The sequence below is a fragment of the Cavia porcellus genome, unplaced genomic scaffold (assembly GCF_034190915.1).
Source record: "Cavia porcellus strain 051 isolate PalLab524CR breed Dunkin Hartley unplaced genomic scaffold, mCavPor4.1 scaffold_13, whole genome shotgun sequence".
In the NCBI taxonomy this organism is placed as follows: domain Eukaryota; kingdom Metazoa; phylum Chordata; class Mammalia; order Rodentia; family Caviidae; genus Cavia; species Cavia porcellus.
In genome coordinates, this window is record NW_026947496.1 from 30,861,391 (window position 1) to 30,880,473 (window position 19,083).

Consider the following 19,083-nt stretch of genomic DNA (forward strand, 5'->3'; position numbering starts at 1 on the left):
CTTTGTCCTTGGATGGTGCAAAAGTGGGTTTTGGCTTGTTTCTGTGAAGAATGCTTTCTGTCAGTGAAACAGACATCTCTGTTGATCCGATGTCTGTAACACTGCCCATTTGTGTGTAGCGCTGTGTCTTACTTGGAAGACTGAGCTGCTAGTTTGGCCTACTTAAGTAACAGACATCCACACAGGTTGCAAGGAGGCTGCCAGAAAGCAGCCAAGATGTGGGACTGGGTTGAGAGGTGTGTACAGGCCAAGTATGTTTAGCTATGACGGTGGTACTGGAGAGCTGTCCATGGGAAGCCTTTCCCTCTAAACTGACTTTTCTTGTTTGCTAATCTCAGGAGTTGGTGCTGCTAAGCCCATTTCATTGATGAAGGAGTTGAGGTGAAAAGAGTCCATATGTCTAGGGTCTTACCACTTGTGGGAGACTCAGTCCTACATCTTCATCTCTCAGATTCTGGCCCCTGCTTCCAGCATCTTGCTCAGTAGTGAGCACTCACAGGAAGTGGAAGATCTCTGGGTAGAATGAACCGCCGTGGAAGTTAGACTAGGTTCAGTGTTAGGCAGGCCTTGGATGCCTTGGCTTTAGGCTTTGTGATGAGACTGTGGCCACAGCACTGGGGATGTTGGGAAACACCTAGATGATTCTATAGATAGTTCTGAAAAGTGCAAGATTGGTGTGATTTTTTTTTTTTTTTTGACATTTTTATCTGTTTAAAAATACTGTCCCACTTCTACACCCCTCTGGGTTCTGTAAAGGAAATAGAAAGGTGCAGAGTTGCAGTCACCTGTGTGAATGGCCCAGAGCTTGCCGTACCAGAGCATGGTTGTCATCTATGCATGTGTGTGTGCACACTGTGCACAAGTGCAAATGTGTGTGTGTACACACGGCACCTGCTTTAAGCGTTTACTCCATTTTTTTTTTTTTTTTTTTTTTTTGTATGTTGCTCATGCAAAAGGTCCACTTTTGTATGTGTATGTGCGTGCACTTTTTTTTTTAAACCATACTGGCTCTTTCCCTCCCAAATCCATTTTTTTTCAAAGAGAAAAAACGTTTTAAAACACAACAGTCAGGATGACAGTGGTACATACACTGCTCATTGCCATCCTTAAATTGGTCACCCAGAACACAAGACATAATGCGTTTAATTGTCCGAACAGTACCAGTGCAAACCTTTCTCTTTTTTAAAAAAAAAATTAATTGGTACATTTTAGATACCCATAAAGATAATATTTATCCTAGGGTATTTATTTGCACTTGTACATGATATATCTTCTGTTTTCCCTATTTTTTTTCCTCTCCAACTTTTCTTTCTCTCCTTTACTTATAAAAGCTTTTTAATCCTTTTTTCCTTTTTTTTTTTCCCTTCTCTTCCTTTCCTCCACCTCTCTCCCTAGTTCTTTCCATTTGATATTTTCTTCCTGTTTCACAATATGTGTTGTACATTTTGGTCCTTATTTACCCTTTCAGTTTTTCACACCTCAGGTACCACATGATATTTAAATATGTATGTATGATTTACTTCCCTCAAGGGGATGGTCTCAAAGTGCACTTTTGAATTGCGGTGTGGTGCACACTGTCTCAACATGCAGCCCTTTTGTCATACCCTGCTGTCCGGTGCCGCGTCTGTCCCGCAGAATGAGGCACACGAACACTTTGTCTCTGCAGGCTCCTTTATTGACTGGGCTACAACCTCAATACACGTCTGTCCTTGACGGCTTCCTACGTGTTGTGCGTCGGGCACTTCCTATACTTGGGCTTATATAGCTAATGTTATCCAATTATGGGATTACACGTGGGGACAGGCGATTGGGCGGCAACAAGGAAGCAATCAATCATTACCATATATGGCGGGGACAGTAAGCCGAGCAAGAACCAGGAAGCAGGATGTGTGCGCCATCTTGGGCACACGATGGGCGGGGGAGCAGCGAGGCGGTAGGCGGACGCCATCTTGTGGCTATATTCTCATGGGTAATACGGCAGGCTCCCAACACCCTGCCATATTGATGTCCCTTGTCTTTTCATTGTAACTGTGGATTTATTTCCTCTCAGCTCCTGAAGTTCCTGCTCAGATCTCTCAGGATTTGGACGTTCACTTGGGAGCCCTCTTCACCCAGATGCTGGAGACTGGGACAACAGACGACTTGGCACTGGTGATGCGGTGTGTGCTCCAGGGCCTGGATGTTGGCTGTGCCTGGCGGGCAGACCTGCAGGTGGGTAGCTGCTTTTCCCTATGTGGTGGCCCAAGGCAGCATGTGCTATAGAAAGAATGCTATTTTGGGATTCTGTGTCATTCCTCAAACTAAAATTCACACCAAAAGGTAGAGGCAAGGTGGAAGCTGTGAAAGGAGCCTGGCTGGGTATAGTCTGGAGCAGGATTTATAAATGTATCTTCTTATTACATGGCATACTAAGTCTTCCATAGTCACAATATTGACCCCCCACAAAAGTTGAATCCTGCTCATCTAGCACACTTTGAAAACTTGTATTGAACTTCGTTGCACAGCTACAGGCCAGCGTTTGAGTACCATTGGGGTGCACAAGCCCATATAGTTTCCGTGTAGTTCCTGAAAAAGCCTGTGTGGCCTTACTATGAGGATTGCCTGCAGCCACTGACTGTAGTTCATGTCCTTTCTGCCCTATGAGTGTCTTTTTTTTTTTTTTTTTTTTTGGTGCTGGGGATTGACCTTGCGTTTGCCAAGCCAGCACTTAGGCCACTGAGCTAAACCCCTGACCCTGTGAATGTCTTTTAAAAATTATTTTTGATTCACATTTTCATTACATAGTTCATGCTGGTCTTGAACTCACTGTGTATCCCAGGCTGGCCTTGAGCTCACAGCAATGCTCCTGCCTCAACTTCTTATGTGCTGGGATTATAGCTATGTGCCTTCATGACTGGCATGCGTGTCTTTAATGAGTGTCACTGATGATAGCATGGGGCTGGCTATGATTTGGATGGAAAGAGCAAGAGAGGGTGGTTGCTCAGAGTGGAACCAGGTGTTTGTTTATGGGGTGCTTAGTACAAACCCATTCTTCCCTCTGGTTTAACGTCATTACCTGCAATCATAACACCTCATCCAGGGTCTTGTTCCAACCCTTCGTTTTGTCTGTGAGCACATGTAGTTCTTGCTCAGTGAAGCAAGAAGCTTCATTGCCATGGAAGCTGATGGCATCCTCTGCAGGGCGTCTTCGCAAAATAGAGTGGGTGATGAGATTCCTTGTGGGGTATACTGAGCCGTTGTGAGGCACTCTTCAAAGCCTTGCTATCAAGAGCGTGGTTCTTCCTTGCCTCCCAGATTGTATGCTGATGTGATGATGTCTCTTGCTTTGAGGACTCAGCCTTGAGTGGCCTTGTCCCTATCCCCAAGATCAGGGCTCCAGGGCTCTGCTCTTTGGCCAGCACCAGTGAGTGGACCATCTCTGGAATTATCCTAAAGAGAGCTGCCTACTTGCACTAAATTTCCTGTTTTGTTTCAGGCTGTTTTGTCTGCTGTTAGGTTGCTCAAGCTGCTATTGAGTTGCCCACTCAGTGGAGAGAAAGCAAGTTTGTTGTGGCGTGCATGCCCACAGATTGTCACAGCTCTGACGGTGAGTGGCCTCTGGAGACACACCCTCCAGCTCATCCCCTCTTTTCTTCTATAAAGACAAAGGCTGGCTTTTTGGGTTCTGCTGTTCTCCCATGTAGGGCAGAGCATTTCTGGGACTACTACCTAGAGGTGGCTGCCAGCAGGATGCCCAGATTGTGTCCTCTCTGCATACACTGGTGTCAGCTGCCAGCCGTGGCATGGAGATGGTACAAAGGAATGTTGCAGTGCTAGGAAGCCTTAGACAGAGACTGGTAAGAGAAACAAGGTGACAAGTGAGACTGCCTCAGAAGCTGTATAATTGAAGGAGTAAGGAAAGATCTTGAGGCTTTGTGTCTCCAGAAAATATTATAGTCAGCTTGATGCATTCCGTTATTCAGAGGGGTATGTGTGTGTGTAAGGCCTGTGGTACATAAGGAGAGAACACACTATAGAATGAAATAGTAATATTGTAGGTAGGTTACTGTTGCTATCCTGTGCATGTGTTAAATTTTATATTGAGTAACTACTTGATTTTGTTTCACTGTAACATAAATGTGCTTGAGCTTAGGCTGGTCTCTGGTGAGCTTGATCCAAGCGTTTTTACAATGGGTGTGAAGGAGCACTGTCTACTTTACCATTGTTCCCAGCCAGGTTCTAGTTGTCTGTTGATGAGAGAATTGCACTGGATCATTATGTGTGGACTTCATACTCTGGATTTCCAATTTTTTTCTTGTGTCATTTTCCTGAGAAAATGGCTGAAGTAGTCTTTATGACCATCTGAAGGAGCTGCTGAGTTGGGTGGGGCCGTGCTGGTGTCCAAGACTCATATTTGGTCACAGTGGTGATGGCACATGGGAGGCCATGCTGCTGTACATCAAGCTAAACTCTGATTGGTGCTCCTCACAGGTGTGGCAAATAGTCAGCTCAGCCAGAACACCCAGTAGGGAGGTGGGGTTGTCAGACTTTAGAGCCCAAAAGGCTCACTAGATGTGCTTAGGGTTAGAAGGAGTCCTAAGTGCCTTCTGCAAGGTAACCTAGGTAGCACTTTGAGCTATCTTTTTTTCTTGAGTTTGTTATTTATGTATTCTAGAATAGTAATTATCTTTAACTACATCTGATTTATAAGAAACTTAACCAGTGATGTGATGCTTAGACACGTGAGACTGATGATCTTTTTTTTGGAAAATACTATTATGTACATCTGATACACAGTTTTCTTATGAGAAAATGGATGTGTCAGGTTCTTAATAGAAAATTACTTCTCTTCATGAACGATGGAGCCAACAAAAAAATATGACTAAAGTGGCCAAGTCCACAGTGGGGTTTGGATGCTGGTCACCCTATGCTTGGGCCACAGCAATTTATTTGGGGCAAGGACAGCCTTATCTCTGACACCCTGTGCTCAGTATTATGCTCTCTCTGAGAATCCTCTTCATTCTCTTTCTTTGCCCACATTGCCTATAGCTGCAGAGCCGAGAGGCTTGTGGGGAGCAGCCTGTGGCCCTTGCACGGGTCATACCTATTCTTGATGTCCTGGCTGCTCTGTTGCGGCAGGGGGAGGATGCCATCAGCAACCCCCACCACGTCACCCTGGCCTTCAGCATTCTGCTTACCGTCCCCCTGGACCACCTGAGGCCACCAGACTATAGGAGTGTCTTCTCAAGGTTGCACAACACACTCTTCTCCATACTGCAGTGTCATCCCAAGGTGAGAGAAAGGAACTTCCGGGGACCTCAGCCTTCAGAATAGCAGTGCAGTGCTTTACTGTTGGAGAAAAATAAAAATAGTGACTTGTTAAGCGGATTTTTTTTGTTTCAGTAATTTTTAGAACCAAAGTGGTTTCTCAAGTACAAAATGCTTGACCATTTATAAGATTTTTTCAAATGAGTTTGATACAAATGGTGTTTCTGTACTAACACCTTTTTTTATTTTGAAGAGAATAAAACCAAAATAAATAAAACAGAGATAAAACAAAACAATGAATATGATATAAGACTTCAAAACAATATAAAAAGAAACCTTCAGTGGCTACCATGATGCCTCTTGCTAGTTTCAAAATAACTTCCCATCCCATTATGCACAATAAAATCAGACAAAACAATAAAACCAATCAAAACGAAACAGTAAAAGCAATACAGAACTTCAAAACAAAATAACAGGAATACAACAGTAGCTGCCATAATGTATCCTGTTATCTTCAGAGTAGCTGTTTATACCATCAGATGTCATAAAATCAAAAAAAATAGAATAGTCAACCAAAACAAAACAATGTGATATAAGACTTCAAAACAAGGTAAAAGGAAATCAATAATGGTTACCATAATGCCTTTTGTTACTGTTAAAATAACTGTCCATACCATCAGGCATAATAAAATCAAACAAAACAGAACAGAGTAAAGCCAATCAAAACAATGAAAGCAATACAGGACTTCAAAGCAAGACAATAGGAATACAAGTGTCTACCATAATGCATCTTGTTATCTTTAGAGTAGCTGCTTATACCATCAGACAAAATAAAATCAAACAATAACTGCGTGTATATTTAAGTGTATAAGATAGAAAATGATATCACAGAGTTTTATTGGATCATTGAACAGAACTGTTTGCAGTATCATTGTTGGAATGTCCACTCTACAAGCTTTAATTTTGTGACTTGAACAATTATTTCTAAGATGGCAATATGTAATCCATTAACTAATGATTTCCTACTGTTCATTTTTTTCTTCTGTAAACCTGTATAACTTGTACCCTTTCACTGTTTCTTTTTTTTTTCTTTTCTCCTTAAATAAAAAAAAAATCAAACAAAAAAATCAAAAAAGAATAAAATCAATAAAAAGAAAACAAGTAAAGCAATACAGGATTTCGAACAAGATAATAGGTAATCAATTATGGCTACTATAATACATTTTGTTATTTTCGAAGTAGCTGTCCATGCCCTCAAATATGAGAAAATCAAACAAAATAAAATAAGCTAAACAACAATGAAAACAATGCAGGGTTTCAAAACAGGATATAGAGTAACAATGGCCACTGCCTCCCCCAACCTCCCCCCCTTTCATCTTCATGACATCTGTTGTGCATTTTGGATCCCACTAACCCTAGTTTTTTATACTAGGGAGACAACATGATGTTCGCCCATGTGACTGAACCATTTCACCCATGAGCATGATCTCAAGTTGTTATCTTATCTACCTACAAGAACTTTGAGGTTATCTTTCTTTATAGTTGAGTAGCTTTCCATTATATAGAAATGCCATATCTTATCCATTCTGCAGTTGATATACCCTGCAAAATTGTCTTTCAAAATTAATGGAGAAACAAGATACTTCCATGACAAAGAACAACTGAAGGAATTCATGACCACCAAAGCAAACCTACAAAGAATATTGAAGGACATTCTAGAAAGAGAGAAAAAGACCACAGTTCCAGAAACAGTGGCAGGAAAGGGTCACCGAGCAGGGCCGACAACTGAATGGAGGGGAAAAGTAGGCAGCCACTGGTAGGAAAGTAGCATAGCAGAGAAGAGCCAGTGCATGTTGGCCATAACCGTTAATGAGATGGCCTCAGTTCACCAATAAAAAGAAACAGGCAGAGTGGATCAGAAGACGAGATCCATCAGTATGCTTTATTCAAGAAACATTTTAACTCGAAAGGAAATTCTTAGACTGAAAGTTAAAGGAGAGAAAACAATGCTCTGTGTAACAGGAAATCAGGAAAAAAGTAGGGGTAGCTTGTGTACCAATGCTTAAAGAGGTCTGTTATGCAGACAGCAGCATTAGATCCAAGTTGACACAAACATCTGCTAGCTTCTCAGGCATGCCTGGGGGACAGATGAGGTGGCTGGCACTGTTAGATGCCAACGAGGGTGATTAGCAGCTAGTGCTATGCCGAGCATGTCATGTGTTTTACTTGGGTTTCATGATGACCTTTTGTTATTCTCAGTTTGCAGATGAGAAAACTGAGGCAAATGTACACAAAACCTAGATGGTTTATCCAAGTCTCATAAGAAATCATGAGGAAATCTGGCCCCAGATTTTCATTAATACTGAAGCAAAATAGAGGGGATTAGGGGAATGTGTGATGAATCACTATAATAATTGTTATAAAAATAACCTCTCTAAACATGCTGCAGAAAGTCAGTAAATTGACATGAAGGATATGGTATGATGCTATCAAGAATTGTTTTGGATTAGTTATACCAAAGAGAACAGTCCCAGCACTTATTTTTTTAAATTTTTTTGTCTTTTTTGAGATGGAGTCTTGCTATGCAGTTCAGGCTGGCCTTGAGCTCACTTTGTAGCCCAGGCTGGCTACACCTCACAACGATCCTCCCACCTCAGCCTCCCGAGTGCTGCAGTCCCAGTACTTGCTGTGATGTAACTGTGGTAGAGGGCTTGCCTAGCATGTATGACTTTGATCTCCAGCACTACAGAGAGGGAAGGAGAAACTAACATTTGACTGTTCATTTTGGGAGTTAGAGCAGCACTAGACCGTAGGATATGCAGTGGTATCTGCATTGTCCAGCACAGTGACCGTATGGCCACTTGAGGTGTGGCCAGGAGGACTACATTTTTTTTTTTTTTTGTCTTCTAGACAGGGTTTCACTGTGCAGTTCAGACGGCCTTGAACTCACAGTGATCTGCCTGTCTAGCCCCCTGAGTGCTAGGATTATAAGCATGTGCCAGTATACCTGACCTTGAAGTTTTAACTAGTTTAAATGGAAATTGGACAGCTCAGTTGGACAATGTGTGATTGCAACCTAACAAGGGAATTGAATGTTAAAGAAGCATGTTTTCTCATTTTAGTCTCATTTTTAAAAACAAAGTCCTAAGCAAAATTTTTCAGCAGTATTGAGAAATGATGTTCCCGTTTGAAATGAATTTGTTTAGTAATTTCTCTCTTTTTTTTTTTGTCTTTTTCGTTTTTTATCGATACCAGAGATCGAACTCACGATTGCCTAATGGAAGGCAGGCGCTTATGCTGCTGAGCTAAATCCCCAGCCCCTGTTTAGTAATTTCTCTTACCAGATCTGCTTGCCTGAGTTGGTTACAGTCATTGCTTTATGACCTATTTCTGTGTACTTTTAGGAGAATTAGAACCAGCTTAGAGGAAAGCACAGATTCAACTTGTCCTAAAGCAGGACTGCCCCACAGGTTCTGGAAATTGTACCATGTGGAACCCCTAGTCCAGTGGTGGTGAACCCTTGGCATGTGTACTGCAACAGACTCTTCTTATCATTGCAAGCTCTGAAAGGTTCATCATCACTGCCCTAGCTCAGATTTTTAAAGCAAGTGGGTAAACCTGAACATTGCTTACACACTTCGATGTTTTTTTATCTGTTACTTTCAGGTGATGCTGAAGGCCATCCCGTCTTTCCTGAACTGTTTCAACAGACTGGTGTTTTCAGTGATCCATGAAGGGCGCCAGAAAGACAAAGGTAAGGCAGAGTTACAGTATTAGATACATGATTTTGAATTTATAGATCATGCAGTGTCAGGTTCACAGAAAATAAAGCTCCTCAGCTGAGTTTACATAAGGGAAATGTTCACATCATCAAATGAATGCTGATGATCGTTTTTAGAAATATTTTAAGCTGTCATATTTTACTATATCTGAAACAGTGACTGCATCTGACATCTCTGATTTAAACCTTTTCTGGAAAAAAAACCCCTAAGATTTAGAAAGTTTTTGTTGAACACAGCATATATAAGGATGACTATACCCATATTCTTACCTTTAAGGAGTTTATGAATTAGTGGGGAACAAAAGGAAGAGGTGTAACAGAGCTTTCTCATTTTACAGAGGATAAGACTCTGTACCTTGTTATTAGCAAGGTTATGATATTGGAGGGGTTGTATTTGTTTACCACACACATAAAAATTCCCATTTGGCAGAAGCAGACAATGTGTATACAAAGTATTACTCTGATTTGAAGTGTTGATTCTTGCTGTGTTGTTTTTTAATATTCTCATTCTTTGAACATATTGTATGAAATGAAACTTTTCCACTGCTCAGTTTTGTAATCCTACCACACATGTGCCAATCATGAGGACCAGGTGACTGTGGGATGCACTGGACTCATAGCAGAAGTTATGAGTTGACTTGAAGTGTGTCAGGAGAGATCTCTGACAGTAGTCAGCATGACTGGGAATATATGAGTCAACCTCCACTTCTGCCTGTCCTGTGCTTTCTGCTGTGGGATTGGCAAGATTCCTTTAACCAGTCATCTTGGCAAAAGCAAGGAGAGGCCTGTGAGCATGGATTGCAGTTCTCCAGTTACTCTAGATGGTTGTGGACCAGGCAGTAGTACAGTGATGTGTCACCTTCTCCCACTCACGGTGAGAACGTGTGTTGTTGAATCAGTACTCTCAGCACGCGTTGACTCAGCCTGTGTTGACTCAGACATCTGGGGACTTATTTCCCAGCATCTGTTGAGGATTAGGGCTGGGAAATAAGTCCCTTCTCTTGGACCAGCCTCAGCCTTATCCTTGTTGAAGCCTTTGATCTCACCTGAGAACCCTAAGGTCATGGTTCTCACAGACATACTGGCTTGGACAGGAAGTGGACAGGCTGAGCAGTGCAAGGTGGCCTGGCTATGTGCTGCCTCAGACTTGTCATTTGTGACCTGTCATGAGGCCACACAAGGACACATGCCCCATTCTCTCTGTGTTGTGCTTTTTTGATCTGCCTGGTCATTCCGTCTGCCAATATGGTACTTTGACAGACTCAACCCAGAGGACTTTTAACTGTTTTTTTTTTTTTTATTTTTCTTTTTTAATTTTAAAACTTTTTCCCTTTTTGTTGACATCTAATGCTCTTTAATGATGATACGTGAAGCCAGTGACTATAGCAGCTAGTGAACAGAGTGTATGTTGAGCAGCCTGAGAAGAGAAGGAACGTTATGCCTTAGACGAGGAAGTGTACTCCTTCATGGCAGGGAGTGGCTTCAAGATGCCTCGCAGGTGTTAACCACTTGCACAGTGTCATAGAGATTTCTCTGATAGGACAACGACATCCATAAAGATTGTACTTATCAAAGGTCTACTAAAAATATACATTTCCCAAATGTCATCATATTTATTAAAGTATAGCCTATTGTATAACAAGCGATACCTGTTTAGGGTATACAGTTTAATGATGTCTGACAACTAAGAGCACATGTCAAAACACAGTCACAGCACAGGACATTTATTTCTGTCACAAGGTCCCCTGGCCTCTTTGCAGTGTGTTCCCTCCTTGGGCCCAACCCCAGGCAGCTCTCATCTTTTCATCACTGAGTTTGCTTGTGTCTTCTAGACTAACAAAAAGTTACTTGTGGCATCATCCTATGCTGAGTGAAGGAGGGAAGACACTGGCCTGGGCAGGAGTCCCCCAGCTCTCCTACCTGAGGCTAGACTCTCCAGACTCCTTGAAGGCTCCTGCAAATCCTTTCAGAAATTTTCCAAGACACAGACATAATTTGGGTGTCCTAAATGATGTCAACAAACCATTGCTAGCCAGATGTGGTGGACTCTTGAAATCCCAGCACTTGTGAGGCTGATGCAGGTGCATTGCTGTGAGTTCAAGGTCACCTTGAACTATACAATGAGACCTAGTCTCAAAAAACCAAACCATTCTTTATCTTTTGAGTAATTTTCCATTTTAACCCACCTTATAGAAATCCATCCATCCCTTTCTCTCTCTCTCTTTCTTTCTTTTTTAGAAAACTATCCCTAAAAAGATAACAGGGCTTGCTTAGCATGTACCATATTCAGTCCTTAGCACTGTGAGACCAAGCAGCAGCAACTAAAAACCCAGTGGCATTCCTAGACTTTTTAATCCTGAAAATTGTGTTTTTTCTACTTGGACCCCTAAAAATCTTACTGACTTTTGAATATTTTAAGTGTTCTTCCCTTTTCTTTGTAGGCAGATATTTTGACAAGATGTTTTTCTCGTACTCTGTCTGCAAGGCAAGCCAATTAAGGGTCTAGGAAAGTGGAAGACTTAAGTATCTATTTACATTAAAGGTGCAAGATGAGAAGGACACTGCAGCACTTGTGAGCTAACCAGTTGGAGACATTTGCCTTCTGCAGGGAGCACAGACGATCTGGTGGTGGTCCTCGAGTGTGCACGCCTGGTGGAGAGGATGTACAGCCACATCGCCGCACGAGCTGAAGAATTTGCTGTGTTTTCTCCCTTAATGGTAGCCCATTACGTAACAAAGGCACAGAAGGTACAATCCAGGGTTTTCTTTAGGGCTTTGAGCATGGTTTTGCATCAAAATGGTGAATTGCCTCAGACCTGTAGCCCTCACTCTTGTGCGTGGTGGAGTGTGTGAGCAGCATCCTATGGGGCAGTGGTCAGGACTAAGGAGCCCATGTGAAGGCTCAGCAGAGCCCCACAAATGAGGGCTCAGAACTTTAGTTCTCTATGGCTCCAAAACTGATGCCTTTCCAGAATAATCTGATGGGCAGGTGATATGTCATTCAGGACCAAGACCAAGAAGTCTCCTAGACCAGGCTAGAGGAGTCGCAGAAGGGACCTGGGTCTCAGTCTAGGTCCCCTTGTCAGCAGGAATATATGAATCTATTATTATTTTATTTCTTTTGAGACAGGGTTTCACTATGCAGTTTGGGCTGGCCTTGAACTAATTTTATAGCCCTGGCTGACCTCGAACTTGAAACAATCCCCCTGCCTCAGTCTCCTGAGTCCTGGGATTAGGGCGTGCACCACCATGCCCAGCTAGATCTATTGTTCTTGAGACTCAGTGGCTCTCAGACACTCAAAGCAGGAGGCAAGTGGAGATGCAGGCGACTTTTTATTTTTTTTTTATTTTTTAAATATTTATTTATTTAAAGAGAAAGAAACGCAAAAAAAAAAAAAAAAAAATACATGGAGGAAAAAAAGAGTAGAAATAATACAGAATTACAGAAAAATAAACGGTAAGAAATCACCAGTTGATAAGTTACATATTGTTATCTTAGAAATAGTTTTTCAGGTTACAAAATTAAAGTATGTAAAGTGACATTCAAATAGTGACACTGCCAACAGTTCTGCTCAATGATCTAACAAAAACTTAGTAATATGGTTATCAGTCCTACACACTTGTTTCTTATCTTAAAGAGAGTAAGATTAAACATATCAAAACAGAACAAAACAGTTTAAAAAGAAACAATTTAAAGAAATACTGACTTCAAAGCAAGTCCACTGGAGATTTTCACTGTTTATCTAATTGTCTCTAGTTTTCTTCCAAATAGTTGTCCCTATCTTTACACACATTAAATACATACTGCATATTATAGAACTAATCAAATCATTACAGGATGATGAAGGCTTTTTAGATCTTCAAGATCTGATATTGGGGAAGACAATAATGACTACCATAGTGTCTCTCATTCTCTTTGTAGTAGCTGTCCTTATCTTTACATATGCTGAAACTGAACTTAAGAGACTAGACTAGTATCACTCTGAACAGTGAATAATAGTATTGCTACATTTTATATCATAATGCTACAGAATTAACATTGGGTTTCTTAGTGTCTCTTCAGATTATCTGTTCATTATATCTTGCATTATATAATCTGTTCCCGTAAACAGTTTTAAAAATTCTTCCCATGTGTGAATTTCTATATGTATATCTATATTCTCTGTATTATTATTATTAACAAATCATAACAAGACAGCAAAACAAATTCCTAGAAAAACATGCAATGAAAAAGACACAAAGGATCACAATATTAGGTGATCCTCCGTAGTTACTATGCTTTCTCTTGTTATTTTCAATAGACTTGTCCACATCATCAGGCTTAATATAGTTAGGCATAGTATTACATAATTAGTTTTATAAAAATACAATTTTGAAGACATTGTAGGACTTGAGAGCTGTTAATAATCAAAACCGGTATGGATATCTTTTACATCTTGTCATCTTCAGAGTAGTTGCCTCTACTTTTAGAGTTGATACTATCAAGCATATCAAATTCAAATAAAATCAGCCAAGGCAAAACCATGGTCTAATAAATCAGATTCAAATAAGATCAGTCATAGTAAGACAATGTAAGTAAATCAGGGTTTCAGTTGAAATTAAGGATAGTTACCATGGTATAACCTGCTATTTTTGGGTCAGATGTCTGTGCCCTCATCTGATATGAGTGGACAGACTGGAACAAAATAAATTCAAACTAAACAGAGCGATAAGACTGCTGTGACTTTTAAATCCTGATACACTGTTAACAATGACCTCTACCTTTTTTAAATAGTGTATCAAAGCTATCTATACTAAAGATTATAGCTTACTGTCTCTGCCTCATGTCTGCTACTCCACTTTACTGCTATAATTTGTCCACCTTACTCCCTCATTCCACTGTCTGCCCTGTTCATTGAGGCCTGTCTGCCACTGTTGCTGGAATCCTGGTATCCCTTCCCCCCTCTCTCTGGAATGTCTTTAAGCACTTTCTGTAGGGTTGGGTTGGTGGCCATGAACTCCCACAGTTCCTCCTTGTCTTGGAAACATCTTATTTCTCCATTAATTTTGAGAGAGAGTTTGTCTAGGTATATCAGTCTTGGTTGCAAATTATTTTCTTTCAGGGCTTGGAATATTTCCCTCCAAGCCCTTCTCGATTTGAGAGTTTGTGTTGATAAGTCTGTTGTTATTTTGATAATTTTCCTGTTGTAGGTTATCTGCTACTTTTACCTGGCTGCTTTTAGTATTCCGTTCTTTTAGTGGATTTCTGAAATTTTGATTATTATATGTCTGGGTGTAGATCTGTTTTGGTTGTAGGTGGCTGGAGTTCTGTATGCCTCATTTATCTGGATATCATTTCTTTTTCCTATGCTTGGGAAGTTTTCCTTTAATATATCTGTGAATATTTTTTGTATTTCATTTTTGGTTACTACTGCTTCCTCTCTCACGAGCTTTATGCTTAAGTTATGTATCCTTCTGTCATCTTCTAGCTTTTGAATTGTTTCTTTCTGGTTCCTTGTTATTTTTAAGAGTTCTTTTTTTCACGATCATATATCATAAATCTCTCTTCAAATTTCAAAAGGCTAACTTTAGTTTCTGTCAAGGCATTTTGTCAGTTTTCAATAGAGTTTTTAGTTTCCTGGTAATCTCTGGATCTGTTTCATGTATTCTAGATTATGTTTAAATTCTTCATCAGAGGTTTCTCTTTCTTTTCTGATTTCCTCCGTGCTTCCATCTGTGTTCTCTTGGGCGGGGCTTATCATTTCTTTAATTAATCTCTTTATATCTTGCCTCACTTGGATCAGAAGTACAGTTTTAAATTTGTCTGTGAGGTCATGAAAGTATTTATTTCAGCTGATGCTATGTCTAGTATTGGATGGTTACTGTGCTGGTTCTCTTCTGTGTTTATTTCTCCTGGACTTATTTTCCCAGGTTTGGCAGCTGGAGATTTTTTTTTTTTATTTCTATCTCTTGTCATGTTTCTGGTTTCTTTCAGACTGGTGTGTCCTGGGGGTCTCTGGCCCTCTCCATATTGCTTAGGGTCTTTCCAAAGCATGCTGACTGGAGTTTTTGCTGCCCTCTCCAATTTGCTGTTATCTGAGGAAGGCAGGGATGCAGGGATGGTGCAGGCTAGCCTCCAACCTCTGTGCCAGTCAATCTGCAAGTTAGGCTGTACCTTGTGGACGTCACAGAGTCACGACTATTTTGTATCTGCTTATTGGGTCCCAGCCAGAGGCGTGGGTCAGCCCCAGCAGACCCTGGCAGTTATCTCTGTGCCAGAAGCAGCTGACTGATGTCACCGCAGCACAGGGCTCTGCCCAAATCCCAGCTGTCCTCTACCAGACCTCTCTGTGCCAGAAGCAACTATCTGATGTCACTGTGGCGCCGGGGTCTGCCCAATTCCAAGATGTCCTCCACCAGTCCTCTCTGTGTTGCTGATGCTGTTGTGGTGGGGGGCTCTGCCCAATTCCAAGATGTCCTCCAGCCAGACAGCAGCCCTGGGATCCAGTCCCTAGTACTCACCAGGACTCAGTGCAGATCTTCCTCTTGGGTCCACTGCTCACTGCACTGCTTGTCTTTACTGCGTTCCCAGCACAGTGCGGATCAGTCAGAAAACTGCATGGTGTCTGGCTTCGGAGCTCCGGAGCTTCTCTCCTCCAGTGCAGCCAGGTGGCTTTGGCTGCTTCACAGGGGTCCCAGGTCTCAATTTCTAGCAGTCGCCAAGAGCCAAAGCAGCTTTTCTCCTTGGATCCACTGCTCACTGTGTTGGGTTAAGGGTGCAGGATTCTCAGACTCCCGTTATCAGCAGCTGCAGTCTCAGCACAACCTTAAATCCTCCCAATGCACCTAGTACAGCGCAGAATGGGGCTCAGTGAGTACATCGGGCTTCAGCTCTCCACCCGGCTTCAGCTTTCCACCTGCGCTTTTCCTTCTTCCTAGTTTTAGTTTTCCCATCGGTTACCACCTTGGTTAATAAGAATCATTATCCATGCGTCTGGCCCTCTCCATGTGGTCATATTCTAGCATCTAATCTGATTTCTCTGCAGAGACTCTGCACCCAGCCCCCTAGCAAGCTGCCATTTTTCTCTGAAATCCCAGGTGACTTGTTAGTGTTAGACTTTGTACAGATTACTCTAGCTTTTTATGTTAAAGATCTGGAATATAAATTCATCATGTAAGTTATTTTACTTCGGGATATCCATATCTAGTTTCAAAATTTTATAAGCAGTTGATGCTGCTACAGGCTCAAAATTTGGGCTGTATGAACCTTGACTATGTTTAATATGACATCAGTATGGAAGACAGAGTGTTCAGAGAGTAGCCATGGGTAGACTGGATGTTTGCATGTGTCTGTTGACATTGCTGTCCTCTCTGTCTGTGAAAGAGCCTTTCTCCTGTTACAATCCTGGTAGGCACAGTGGTGAGCCCTGGTGAGCCTGTCTGGGTAGAGGTATTAGCCTTACTTCCTCAGAACACCTCCATCCTGTTTTAGGCTAGATTATAACTGCTTACTACTTTTCCATTTCACTGGCCCTGCTGACTTTGGCCAGTGGAGTCGCTTGTTTTTTGGGTGAGTGATTGGCCATTCAGGGAATAGCCTGGATGTCTGAATACACAGCAGGTTATCAACAGCCACAGTGGTGAGAGGCATGGAGCACAAGACCCTTCAGGGGTCCTTCAGGTTGTCCTTTGAATGACGTGTGGCCTTGGAGTTTGGCTTCATTGCAGTTGATTAGCATTTTTGTAGAATTTTTATCTATTTCAGTTTTTTGAGACAAGGTTCACTTTGTAGGGCAGACTGATTTGAACTCACTATGTAGCACATGCTGCTCAGAGAGATCCTCCTGCCTCTGCTTCCCAAGTGCTGGGATTACAGGCATCTGCCACCAGTCCCAGCTGCATTTTTATAGAATCATGACATTTCCTTAGCATTTGATTCATTACTATGGAAGCATTTGATAAAAGAAAAGCTGGCATTATTTTCTTACTGTAGAAAGAAATAGCAGTATTACTTCACTAAGGGTCAAAAAGCAAAGCAATAATTGCAACCTTTAAGTCACTGTTATTCCAGGATTTACTTTACGAAAAGTCAGTTGCCTCACCTCACTTATGCTTATCTTTTACATTTTTATTTTTAATCTTGAAAGCCAAAGGCCTTGAAAATTATCTAAGGCTATATAGCATCCCAGAATTTATTGGTAACAGTTTTGTCTTTTGTTTTTTAATTCAGTAATGAAGAAAATACTTGATATGCATTAGAAAGTTCTACTGAGAGTCATAAATCTTTCCAGACCAGCATGTTCAGGTTTAATTAAATGCTAGATAGTGGGAGCTGCTAAGCAGATTCCGCTTGCACCCTCTGTGATCTGCAGAATGGGCATTAGTGGGAGGTGATCCCAGCTGAAGCCTGTGGACCCCTCCACAGGTGATGAATCCCAGTGGAAATGTGTGAGTCTTCTCTTGGACTCTCTAGCAATAACTTTAGGGTTTATTGCTACTTTAGGGAAGGTTGTTTATCCTGGTTCTCTGTCCAAGGAGATTTTAAGTTGCGTAGAGGGGTTTTCAGTCATTGGCCAGTGATAGTTGTGTTGTGGGAATTAACTTTTTCTTGTCTTAGATATAAGCACCTGAAACCCAGAGATTTGGAGTAGTCTATTGTCCTCATGCTGCTGGCCTGTGCAAAGCATGCCACTCAGTCTGCCCCAGTTTGTTCTCACAGGGTTCTGCCTTCTTTCCCAGGTGACCTTGTACCCAGCTGTGAAAGACCTGCTGCAGGAAGGCATTTACCTCGTCCTGGACCTATGCACTGAGCCTGACATTCAGTTCCTGCGGGCCTCACTGCAGCCTGGAGCTAGAGACGTCTTCAAGGAGCTGCACAATGACTACCTCAAGTACCACAAGGCTAAGCAGGAAGGAGAGAGAAGATACACTGCCTAATTGGACTGCAGGAGCACCGCCAGTGAGGAGCTGCACAGTGTCTACCCAGCACGCCACAAGGCTGAGCAGGCCGAGAGGGAAGAGTCGCGTAGCCGGGCTGTAGAAGCACCATGGGGCCACTTGGCCAAGGCTTTGGCATTGTGGTCTTAGAGCCTTAGAGGAAGAAGACCTCAGATGCTCTGATACACAGAGCCAGCACATGTGGGAAGCCCTTACTATTTTCTAATGTACCTGCTCACTATTTTCTAATGTCCCTGCTAAGCATATGCTTTACCACTTGAGCATACCCTGGCTCTAGTATATCTTTTTATAAATAATTATGTAATAGAATTCTGCAACTGGACCTTGGAATGAGAATTATTGGTTCTTGTAATTGTGTCCTTTGGAACTCTTAGCCTGAGTCAGAGGGTTGGTGTCCTCCTCTCCTGGCTAGGAACAATGTAGAAGTTGGCATTTTGCTTCTAGTCTATAATTAAACCCTATTGAAATATCTCTGACCTTTAAATTCTCAGTTATCATGGGAGGCATTCTCAGGATGTCACTTTTTTGCCTTTCCTGTGAGATCCTCTGATGGCACTGGAGACAGTTCCCTTTCTCCAGGTCAGTGGATGCTCCGGGCAGGTGGATGCTCCTAGCAGTGGTGCCTATGTACCTGCCTGCTCTTCTGCTTTAGTCTGTGAAGCTTTTGGAATTTTTTTTCTTTTGGTTTAAGAAATAATTTTGATTATTTATTCTTATTACTTGCATAATATATTTTCATTGTAGCAATCTGAGAAAATAAAAGGGAAATATTTCAAAAACTGCTCATGTTGCCTCTTGAAGTATCTTGTTTTAGATCGTTAACTGTGCAGATATGTTGATATACAGGTGTGTGTACACATAATGAACAGAATTGATCAAGATGCATTTTTAAAAGTTATCTCATTTTCCTATGTAATTCAGTACATCAAGAACATCTTTGGGTCAATAAAGACATTTGGAATATATTTTTCATACTGCACAGTAGCCCTCTGAATAGACATAGCCGTTTGATTTAGTAAGTACCCCTGGTTAGACTCTGGGATCTTCCCCACTTCCCTTTTATAGATGGTGCTTGTAGCTAAATTGTTTCTCTAAGATTAATTCTCATGAATAGTATT

At 41.6% G+C, this 19,083-nt stretch overlaps 1 protein-coding gene across 6 annotated transcripts in view; it reads left to right on the forward strand.

Annotated features, from left to right (window-relative positions):
- Urb2 (URB2 ribosome biogenesis homolog) overlaps positions 1-18,749 on the forward strand; it is a 33,447-nt gene extending 14,698 nt beyond the window's left edge. For 4 of the 6 annotated variants that reach the window (XM_063260019.1, XM_063260020.1, XM_063260024.1 and 1 more), the window contains 6 exons: positions 2,051-2,211; positions 3,476-3,586; positions 5,029-5,271; positions 8,914-9,001; positions 11,637-11,776; positions 17,747-18,749. In XM_063260019.1, the coding sequence (XP_063116089.1) occupies positions 2,051-2,211; positions 3,476-3,586; positions 5,029-5,271; positions 8,914-9,001; positions 11,637-11,776; positions 17,747-17,944 (941 nt within the window). In that variant the 3' untranslated portion in view covers positions 17,945-18,749. The remainder of the gene's footprint in view (positions 1-2,050; positions 2,212-3,475; positions 3,587-5,028; positions 5,272-8,913; positions 9,002-11,636; positions 11,777-17,746) is intronic. The other 2 variants (XM_063260022.1, XM_063260021.1) reach the window with 2 other exon arrangements.
- The last annotated feature ends 334 nt before the right edge of the window (positions 18,750-19,083 follow it).